This window comes from Taudactylus pleione, unplaced genomic scaffold, assembly GCF_031769625.1.
Source record: "Taudactylus pleione unplaced genomic scaffold, aTauple2 ptg000256l, whole genome shotgun sequence".
Taxonomy (NCBI): domain Eukaryota; kingdom Metazoa; phylum Chordata; class Amphibia; order Anura; family Myobatrachidae; genus Taudactylus; species Taudactylus pleione.
In genome coordinates, this window is record NW_028284658.1 from 18925099 (window position 1) to 18936742 (window position 11644).

Sequence of the window (11644 nt, forward strand, 5' to 3'; positions counted from 1 at the left end):
ACAAAATCTTTGATGAACCCGGAAGAACCACTTCCGCATCAGCTGATATTCTACGCCTCCGTCAGGGCAGCAGGACCTTCGGCCAATACGTAGTCCAGTTCCAGACTCTGGCTTCAGAACTCAATTGGAACGAGGATGCCCTCATCGCTGCCTTCTGGAGTGGCCTTTCTGAAAGGCTCAAAGATGACCTAGCTTCCCGTGACCTTCCAACCAGTTTGGATGGGTTAATCTCTCTCTGCAACAAGGTGGATCTCTGTCACAGGGAGCGTGCCTTGGAAAGAGGCAGATTTGATCGTGGAAGGCCACGTCCAGTTTCCCGCTTACCCTCTCCTCCTCTAGGCGAAGAACCCATGCAGGTCAACCGCTCTCATTTATCGGCTGAGGAGCGGCAGAAAAGGCAGAGGCAGAACCTCTGTATGTACTGCGGATCTCCTCAACATTTAGTTAAAACTTGTCCCATTCGTCCGGGAAACGCCTCCTCCTAACTTATGAAAGAGAGGTTAAGTTAGGAGTTGCCATTGAATCACAAAGGAAGTCTGATTCCACCATCCAGGCTCATTTAAAGTGTCCTCAAGGTTCCAAAGCTGTATTAGCTCTCCTGGATTCCGGAGCGGCAGAGAACTTTGTCACTACTGAATTTGTCCAGAAGCATCAAATCCCCATGGAAGCGTTGCCTCGAGTCATCACTTTAACCGCCATCGATGGTAGTCGCATTTCTAGTGGAACCATCACCCATCGTACAACACCACTTAAACTTACCATTGGGGTGCTCCATTCCGAACAACTATCCTTCCTAGTGATTCCCAAAGCCTCTCATTCTTTAGTCCTCGGATTACCCTGGCTACAGAGACATTCACCTCAAATCGATTGGACCACCATGCAAATAACCTCCTGGGGTTCCAATTGCTTCAAAGGCTGCCTTCAGCGGGTAATACCTATCAGATCTTCCGTTGTACGGGATTCTACAGACCTGCCCAAAGCCTACGATGGGTTTCAGGACGTCTTTAGCAAACAGAGCGCAGACCTGTTACCTCCCCATCGTGATTGGGACTGTCCCATAGATCTGATTCCCGAGAAGAATCCTCCTAGAGGCCGAACCTACCCTCTATCTCTCCCTGAGACTCAGGCCATGTCGGAGTACATAACGGAAAACAGAAATAAAGGCTTCATTCGACCTTCCACGTCTCCAGCAGGGGCTGGATTTTTCTTCGTAAAAAAGAAAGATGGTGGCTTGCGCCCGTGTATTGACTACCGGGGTCTTAATGAAATAACTATTAAGAATCGCTACCCTCTTCCTCTCATTACAGAGTTATTTGATAGAGTCAAGGGAGCCACAGTTTTTTCCAAACTCGACCTAAGAGGAGCCTATAATTTAATTCGTATCCGTCCAGGCGATGAATGGAAAACGGCCTTCAACACCAGGGATGGGCACTACGAGTATCTCGTTATGCCCTTCGGCCTCTGTAATGCTCCGGCCGTCTTCCAGTTTTTCGTCAATGAAATCTTCCGGGACCTCTTGTACAAGTGTGTGGTCGTTTACTTAGACGACATTTTGATTTTTTCTCAAGACCTCCAAACTCATCGAGACCAGGTCAAACAAGTCCTTCTGAGGTTGCGGTCCAATCAACTGTTTTGCAAATTAGAGAAGTGTCTGTTTGAGGTCTCAAGTGTACCATTCCTGGGATACATTATCTCCGGAACAGGCCTTCAAATGGATTCGTCAAAACTACAAGCCATTCTTGATTGGTCTCTTCCTTAAAATCCATACAAAGATTCCTAGGATTTGCCAACTACTATCGCAAGTTTGTAAAAGGTTTCTCGACTCTGGTAGCTCCGATTACAGCCCTCACCCGCAAGGGAGCAGATCCAACTATATGGCCCGTCGAAGCTACCTCTGCATTTCAACTTCTTAAGCAAGCCTTCATGTCCGCTCCCATCTTAAAGCAACCAGACTCCACCCGGCCCTTTATCCTGGAGGTGGACGCATCCTCTGAAGGTGTCGGTGCAGTGCTCTCCCAGCGATTTAAAGATGAAAAACTTCATCCCTGTGGTTTCTTTTCCCGGAAGTTTTTGCCTGCAGAGAAGAACTACACCATTGGAGATCAAGAGTTACTCGCCATGAAACTAGCCCTCGAAGAATGGCGATATCTTCTAGAAGGAGCTCATTACCCCATTACCATTTTTACTGACCATAAGAACCTCCTTTATCTTAAATCTGCAAATTGCTTGAACCCTCGTCAAGCCCGGTGGGCAATGTTTTTCTCCAGATTTAACTTCAAAGTCTCCTATTGCCCCGGTTCACAAAACCTCAAAGCCGACGCACTCTCCCGTTCCATGACGAGCAACCCTGATCTACCCATGGAACAGCCCCAACCAATCTTGAATTCATCTTTCTTTGCCTCTACCCAATTATCTTCTATACCCCTGGTTGGGAAGACTTTCGTCGCTCCGGAACTCCGCAAGAGGTTACTGCATTGGGCTCATGCTTCCCGGTTCTCTGGTCACCTGGGTATGGATAAAACCCTAGAATTTATCCAGCGGTCCTATTGGTGGTCTTCGATGAAAAAGGACGTCAGGTCTTATGTGTCTTCATGCATCAAATGTGCCCAGCACAAGATACCTCGGCGGGTTCCACATTGGTCAACTCCAACCTCTTGCAATTCCATCTAAGCCATGGACTCACCTATCTATGGATTTCATCTCTGATCTTCCTCCATCTCGGGGCCACAACACAATTTGGGTTATCGTGGATCGTTTTTCTAAAATGGCTCATTTCGTACCACTTACTGGGCTTCCGTCTGCACCTCTACTCGCCCAGAGCTTTATAAAAGAGATCTTCAAGCTCCACGGCCTTCCTCAAGAGATCATCTCCGACAGGGGAGTACAGTTCGTAGCGAAGTTCTGGAGGTCTCTCTGCTCAGCCCTTCAGGTAAAACTCAAATTTTCTACCGCTTATCTTCCCCAGACCAACGGTCAGACCGAAAGGGTCAATCAAGACCTGGAACAGTTCCTGCGCACTTTTGTCTCCTCCTCCCAAGATGACTGGATTGAACTTCTTCCTTGGGCCGAATTTGCCCACAATAATCATTATCACACGTCCACCAGCTCAACTCCTTTTTTTACAGTTTTTGGTCAACAATCTCGAGTGCCAGATTTCCCTCTTCTTCCCACATTAGATGTGCCTGCAGCCAAAATGTCCCTTCAACAGTTCTCCAACATCTGGGAAAAGGTTCATTCCTCTCTGACTAAAACGTCAGCCCGGTACAAGAGATTTGCTGACCGCCAAAGACGAGCGGTTCCAAATTTCCGACCTGGGGATATGGTCTGGCTCTCTACCCGAAACCTAAGACTCCGAGTACCCTCGATGAAATTTGCTCCGCGATTCATTGGTCCATTCCCAATCATCAAAGTCTTGAATCCTGTGGCTTACAAGTTAAAGCTTCCTCCATTTCTTCGCATTCCAAGTTCTTTCCATATTTCTCTTTTAAAACCACTAGTCTTAAACCGATTTCAGAAGGTCCTGCCTAAAGCTTCTAGTGTTCAAACACAGCAGGGAGAGGAGTTCGAAGTTGACAGAATCTTAGATTCCCGTTGTCGATACAACCGTCTTCAATACCTCATCGACTGGAAGAATTATGGTCAGGAGGAACGAATCTGGATAAATGTCTCCGATGTCCATGCACCCCGTCTGGTCAAAGCGTTCCATGTGAAATTTCCTCATAAACCAAGGAAGTGTCCGGTGGCCACTCTTCAAGAAGGGGGTACTGTCACACGCCGGCCTGGAGACCCCAGAATCAGACCCCGTCGCTTACCTGTGTGGGCGCTGACCCGCGCTGTCTTCCGGCTCCCGCGCTGTACGCTCCTTCCTCTTCTCCCAAGGCAGTCTCCGCTGTTGTCCTCTGGAGGGTCCCGCTGCTGTGCTGCTCCCACGCCGGCTCCTGCTGACCGCTGGTCCCCGCTGACTACCTCCAGGAAGCGCTGTCCTCCGGTCCATGGGCGCGGCCATCTTGGATTGCCCATGTGACCCCACTACCACCAATGAGGAGCCTTCTCCTTCTCTCTCTGCCTGTCAGCTCCCAGTGTCCACTATAAAAGGATCCCCAATGCTCACGCAAGTTGCCAGTGCAACTAGTTTCTTAGTTTAGCTAAGCAAGCCTTCCCACTGCGCTCCAGCCGCTCCACGTAGCCGCTCAGCTACCAACGTCTACCCACGGCTAACCAGCCGCTCCACGTAGCCGCTCAGCTACCAACGTCTACCCACGGCTACCCGTAGCCACTCAGCTACCAATGTCTACCCACGGCTATCCAGCCGCTCCACGTAGCCATTCAGCTACCAACGTCTACCCACGGCTATCCAGCCGCTCCACGTAGCCACTCAGCTACCAACGTCTACCCACGGCTATCCAGCCGCTCCACGTAGCCGCTCAGCTACCAACGTCTACCCACGGCTATCCAGCCGCTCCACGTAGCCCCTCAGCTACCAACGTCTACCCACGGCTATCCAGCCGCTCCACGTAGCCACTCAGCTACCAACGTCTACCCACGGCTAACCAGCCGCTCCACGTAGCCACTCAGCTACCAACGTCTACCCACGGCTATCCAGCCGCTCCACGTAGCCACTCAGCTACCAACGTCTACCCACGGCTATCCAGCCGCTCCACGTAGCCACTCAGCTACCAACGTCTACCCTCGGCTATCCAGCCACTCCACGTAGCCACTCAGCTGCCAACGTCTACCCACGGCTATCCAGCCGCTCCACGTAGCTTCCTAGCTACCTCGTTACTGCCGCATTCCTCAAACTCCTGTCAGTTCGCTGCACCCTCTCATGCGGAGAAACTTCATTAAGCCAAGTCTGCTCCAGCGAGCGTTTGCGCCAAGTAATACAGATCCAAGGCCCAGTCCGGGAACACAGCTCCTAAATTCCACGTTTGTGACACACAGTTTACAAGCAAAGATCGTGACATTTTACATACGAGTGTATTAAAACATGGCAGAGGCAACAAAATATTTTTTAAATCAAAATTAATTACTGTTAATTTTTAATTAATTTAAAACCACAATTTTTTCTGGACGCTCATTGTGGGGCCTCACAGCATATGTGTAGGGCCTCGGAGCAAGCATTTTGTGTTGTCATGTTTTGTCATGATCTTAATGTTTATTATCGAAGAGAGCTTTAGCAGGCTTTGCCAGCATTCTCAAATCTCTGACTATACCAAATTACGCAACAACATTTACTTCTTTCTTCCAACTGTGTCAAAATGATGACTTTGCAAGGTCCCTGTTGTACTGTGAGCTGCCAAAATATTACACATGAAATGCTTCTCCCACAAGTTTTTCTGCGCAGAAAACAGGGAGTCGCTGTAGATGGTCATCCTGGTATCAGAGCAACAGAAGCTCTTGGCCGTATTTACACTGTACATCCAAAAAATTTTGAATGCTTCTCTCTCCGAAGTTTGCTTTACACCGTTACAGGTCCTACTTCCTTCGAAGACCTTAGGACTGTTGATGAGGAAGTTTTGCCTGCCTAAGGTGAGGTTGGTTGGAGGATGATGTGTAAACAAACATTCTTAAAATCCCAGGCAACGCTGGGTACTCCAGCTAGTTGTAAATAAATTTTACATTGTAGCTTTTGTACTGACATCTATTTGGGATCGTGGCGCCATTTATATGCATATATTTTTTTTGGCTTAAGTATACACCATAAGGGGTGATGTGTCCCCCTATTTATATATAAAAGGCAGCCAGATTCCTAATTTATTGCGGACCTGGAGGAATACTACTACTTTTCCTATTAGCACACATCAGATGACAAAGGTCACAGAGCTGGGGCCCGGCAACCAGCTGACTGGACTCAAAGTGGAGTTCACCGAATCACCGATCACCGAGTTTTTGTGAAAAATACCCTGAAAACTGTGTACAGGGGCTTCGCAGGGACAGAGCTTTCTTGCAAGCTCTGTCTCTGCGTGCGATATTTGATACATCTGTTTGATGTATTCAAATATTGCATTGCGAATTTGAACGATATCACACATCCCATCCACATCTGATATGTGGATTATGATAAATTTGTCCCTTTATAAGTCAAGTATTTACAGAAACAGTTATGCATCCTATTAAAAACAATAGGGGCTATCCTGGTACATTGCATTTTTTAATTTTCATATTTTTGGTTCTCAGACACATCAGCCTTACTGTCAAGTGCCAGACTGCCAGGCCAGGCAGCACTTGATAGAAAGGCTTATGTGTCTGATATTAAAAGTAGTCCTAGACTGCATTTTCTGCACACCCCACTGCTGTATTTGGTTTACTGTAGAGCCTATGAATAGATACAACTGAAAGCTACAGTACCAGTGAATATGGTTCTCTGTGTCCTCACAATATTTTAGGGTTTCAGGACCATTAAATATGTGGATGTGGGTGTGATTTCTTTGCCAGAATTGCTTGCTTGGGGAAAAATCTATGGAAGGTTGATTTGCAGAAATAGTAACTGAAAATTGCTATGATTAGTGATTTCCAGGTTTATTTCCTGTTTATTAAGTGCCTGATTCTGAGTCGCATGCAAAAGTGGCAGTCACCCATCTGCGAGCTTATGCAAATGGCCTACAAATTCCTTCCCAGGTATACATGTGTGCGGCCGAATGTGCAAGGACTGAGATGCCAACTTTTAGCGCCCATGCACACTGTAATACCGACTGGAACAGCATTGATCACAGCATTGAAAATTGCACCAGCCATATAGCAGGTGCCGTTTCTCCTTCTGACTATCCCCTCCTATGCTTGCTCCTGTGCATCTGTGAATGTAGCCCCTTGCACTGACACACCCGCGACACTTTCATAATATGCCTGCTGAACGGACCATTGTTGTGTGCACTAGTTGCCACCTCCCAGTCACCGCCCAAGAACGCCTATCACTTTTCTGCCACTGTCTGAATTGATCGCAACAGCACGTTTGTGCGTACACTCAGTGTAACGCATCTGCCATAGGGGTTTTCAGAAGTGTCCATGCATGCGCAGTTGCACATAATCGCTCAAGTATGTTAACATCGGCATTGCATGTGTACTGCGCACAACTCACAATCAGGCCACAAATCTTTTTAAGGCAAATCGTCCTATAATTTAATATTTTTCAAAACTCCGAAGTGCAGTCAATAAATCACAGATTTCTCAGTGATAAGTGAGAACAGAGGAATCTAATGCTGGGTACACACTGGCCGATATATCAGCCAATATATCTGGTGCCCGTTGGCCAGTGTGTACACACGATATGTCTGTGAACTGCGTCGTTCACAGACATTTCGCATTGGCTGTGCTGCACAGCAGATTGACAGATATGTCTGCAGACACATCTGTCCATCGGCAAGTGTGTACGGGCGGTCTGCAGACATATCTGTCCATCAGCAAGTGTGTACGGGCAGTCTGCAGACATATCTGTCCATCGGCAAGTGTGTACGGGCGGACTGCAGACATATCTGTCCATCGGCAAGTGTGTACGGGCGGTATGCAGAGCGCCCATACACATACAGCAGCAGCCCGTGCGGGGAGGGGGGCGGCTCCACCCCTGACCAGCCTCCCTGCTAGCTGGACCTGCGGCTGCCGGATAGATGATGGCCGTTCAGTGTGTATGAACGACCATCATCTAAAGATAGACCTGCAGACAACTCGATCTGCAGATATATCTTTCAGGTGTGTACCCACCTTAAGAAGTATTAATTTAGTAAACAGTCTTGGAAAATCAAGTGTTTTCAGTGATTTCACAAACTTAAGTTGAGTTGAAAACCAGTTAGATGAAAAAGAGAAAACATAACTTTTATATAAGTACTAGCGTTGAAATGAATTTGCCCATTAATTTCAACGTTGTTTCCTCAGGTATGCTAATAACTCCACTGAAACAAATAGGCTCATTGAAATGAATGGGAAAAGCTTTATTTGTGGAGTTTTTCATTACTAGCCAAGCGGGCTAGTAAATAGAATAGTCTAACACTTGGGAACATGTGTATTCGTCTGTAAATTCCAAATGATTCTACATATTTTTCCCATGGCCCAACTGCTACTTAGAAGTGTTAATTGTTTTTTTTTTCTATATCAATAGAGAATCTCTACCCAGACTTCTTAATGTCTATTGATGTGTTAAAAAGCAAATTAACTCTGCAGGGGGCCCCAGGCACAAGGAAACAAACATAAACAAAAAAAACAGTATTATTTGGAATACACGACATCTGTAATACGTACAGCAAATAACTGACTATAATATTACTCGCTCAATTGGCTAGTAATAAAAAACTGACATAGCTTTCCTCATTTATTTAAATGGAGTTTATACATGTAGCACACACTGAAATTAACGAGCATTATAGAAAAGTAATATATTGACAACATATTCTGCAGCACTTTACAGGCAATGTCTCCATCATTCAGTTACATAAACATTATTAGATGAGGTTAATGCAAGAAAAAAAAAAAAAATCACATTTGTAAACATACCATTTCTCACACGAGACATGTGGCATTGGTAGTGGTAGCTGTCCCAATTTTTCTTCAGAGTGCTATATTGTCTTTGACTGCTAACTATTGCAGGGAAGGCCAAATAATCGACGGTGTTCATTCTTTTTCAGTCACAGGTAAGAAGTGAGCAGCTGATTCACTGGGTGGCATCACATAACTATTCTTGGAGAGGTTACTATGGCAACTCCTAATGTGACATCAGTGATGAGAGGCATTCCAGGCAAGTCAAATTGCACAGTACATTCATGTAATGGGGTACCAGGATCTGTGTATAAAAGCAAATTTAGATCTATTATAGGGTAAGAAAAGCAATGACAAGTAAAATGGGAGCAAAATGCAATTTTCTGCCCCGGATTACAGTATATCAGAAACATAGTGTTTCATGTTAGAAAAATGCTTGGTCACTCATATTATCTGTTCCTTAGCTTCAGAGTGTAAGTAAATTGGGATATTATATTTGTTATGTACCCCAGTTAGGGGACCGTTCTCATTTTGAGAATTTTATATTTGGTATCTGAACCAAACAGATGGCCTTTATCACTCATTCATTTATTTTTGTATTAATGGTCTGCGTTATATGTCCATTAGAAGCAGGGCCAGTGGTAGCTCTGTGGATGCACCACATTGGGCAGTGTGTGTGCCCTCCATCACTCTTCTTACCTTAGCAGGTGGGATGTAGCCTTGGTACTATCCTCTCCTCAGAATGAGAATGTGATGCATGCTGGGCTGTGATATCATAACACAGCACCACAATTACAGCCAATCACTGACATGGAGGAGTGCTGTGACATCATAACACAACACCACACCCGGAGCCAATCACTGGCATGGAGGTGGTACAGCCAATAACTTAACTGATGAGAAGCTGCCTGTTGCTGCTCCTCCATGTTAGCAGCTAGTGCTCAGTGCAGGGGGATGCAGTAGGGACATTATATACACTGAAGGGGTCTATTTGCTAAGCATCAGGTTCTAAAACCAGGCACTTCCGATCATGTTTAAGAACATACTTTAAAAGGACAATCATTTTACTAGCAAAACACAGCTAGCAAAAGCATTGCCCTTTTAAATTGCAGGCATTAGCACGATCAAAAACGCCAGGTTCATTGGGTTATTGGTTATTGCCTTATTTGTCCGACTTATTAATAAGGGATGTTGTGAAGTATGCTGTTATCTGCTATTAGCCATTTTTGTGGCTCAGACTGACAAGATGTCTAATAAAAAAGGAAATAGGCCTTGAACATGGTCTAATCCAGTGGTTCCCAAACTGTGCGCCGCGGCACCCTGGGGTGTCTTGGGACACTTGCAAGGGTGCCTCAGGTTTGTGGTCCAGCACCAAATCAAATTCTTTATTGTAAATGCTGTTATATTTCTCTTTGTGGACATAGGACCTGATTCATTACGGATCGCAACCAGTGGCGGAATTCCCGGAGACAATGGAGTCAGTTGCCGTCGGGCGCCAGCCCTGAAGGGGGCACTTCCTCCATTGTCACCCAGGTCCCTGCCGTCCTATGTCCTCCTACCAGCTTCTAAGTAGTTCCTTCCAAAGCAGAGGAGCTGCTGAGCTGAGCGCTGATCAGCAGCAGCGGTGATCCTCTACCATGTCTGCACTCTGTCTCTGTGGTCGCGGACGTCACGCGTAGCATGTGACCGCTCAAGACCCTGTGCCTGCCCGCCTGAGGAGCCAAGATTGTCACCGTCTCTGATACTACAAGGCACCAGCGGCTGGCAGGGGACATGGGCAGTGAAACCAGCGCAGACGCGGCGGCTGTCACGGACTGCGGGGAGAGTGGCCGGAACCCGGGAGAGATAAGCAGCAGTGGGATAGGGCTTGCCGCAGACAGACTGTCGCAGTAAAACATTATAGTAAGTCTGTCAAGTGCAAGCCAAGCCCTATGAGGGTGGGGCGGGGTCGTTGCTAGGGGTAAGACTCAGGGGGGGGTCGTAGGTGCTGAGAGGGGGGTGATATATTTAAAAAGCACATATTTTATCACTCAGTCGTGTTTGGGAGGGGGGTGATATATTTATAGAGCATACATTTCATCACTTTGCCATGTTAAATTATTTAACATGACAGAGTGATAAAACATATGCTCTTTAAATACATCACCTCCCCAACATGACAGGGTGATAAAACATATGCTCTATAATACATCACCCCCCCTAGCATGGCAGAGTGATAAAACAAATGCTCTTTAAATATATCACCCTCCCCCCTTACATGACAGTGATAAAATATATACTCTCTATATATATATATCACCCCCCAGCACCTACCCCACCCCCATAGCCCCCCAAATTCATGATAAATTTAAATGTAGACAGCAAGATAATAATGTCTTTAAAATAAATTAGATACACCTCCACCAGTGCTACACACGGTATAGAAATATAAATATATATATATATATATATTTCTACTTCAGGGTCCATAGGGTTCCACAGGATACCTTGGGGGGTATAGGTGTGACGTCAGTCATCGGGCACCAAAGAGTTAAGCTTTCAGCCTCCCAGGATGCACTAGGTCCCCCTCCTATACCCCGCCCCCGAGCCAAGGCATCTCAGTTTCGTTTGGTGCCCGGCCGTAGTCGGAGGCACCTGCTAGAGGGGGGCTTAGAAGAGCCCCTGAAGCTTTTTCTTCATGCAGCTGTGGCTGCACATCTGGATGAACAGCATGGACAGTCAGTCCTGACGTCCATGCTGTCTTCCCTACACCCCGCCGGTACCAGAACGCCGGTACTGATCCGGGGATGCTGGTGGACATCTGGGGTCACAGCTAGCGGTGACCCCAGATGTTCCGAACCATGGCCGGATTCAAGGGGGACAGAGGTAAGCAGCGGGGTCCCGCGGGGGGTCCCCGCTGATCACATGGTCCTAAGTCCCCAGGCAGGGGGCTCCCTGGGGACTGACTGCAGCGTGGAGCCAGGCGACCAACCTGCGCTTCCACTACCCCCTGGGACAGCGGACCGCAGCAGAGCGGTAGCGCTGCGGCGTCCCAGGGGTTAAATGCATGCCAGGGGAGCGCGCCTTCCCTGTCTCACAGCCGGCGCCTCCCCCGCTGCACACAGCCCTCTCTGCACTGTGCTGACTGGCCCTGTGTCAGCGCTCCTCCCCCAGGCCAGCCTTCTCTCTGCTCCACGGTGGC

General features: G+C 47.2%; 1 protein-coding gene across 3 annotated transcripts in view; it reads right to left on the reverse strand.

Moving 5' to 3' along the window:
- Nucleotides 1-8695, reverse strand: part of CFAP97D1 (CFAP97 domain containing 1) — an 84231-nt gene extending 75536 nt beyond the window's left edge. For 2 of the 3 annotated variants that reach the window (XM_088480712.1, XM_088480711.1), the window contains exon 1: nucleotides 8482-8694. In XM_088480712.1, the coding sequence (XP_088336838.1) occupies nucleotides 8482-8602 (121 nt within the window). In that variant the 5' untranslated portion in view covers nucleotides 8603-8694. Of the gene's footprint in view, nucleotides 1-8481 lie in introns of all 3 variants that reach the window. The other variant, XM_088480713.1, reaches the window with a different exon arrangement.
- Between the last annotated feature and the right edge of the window lie 2949 nt (nucleotides 8696-11644).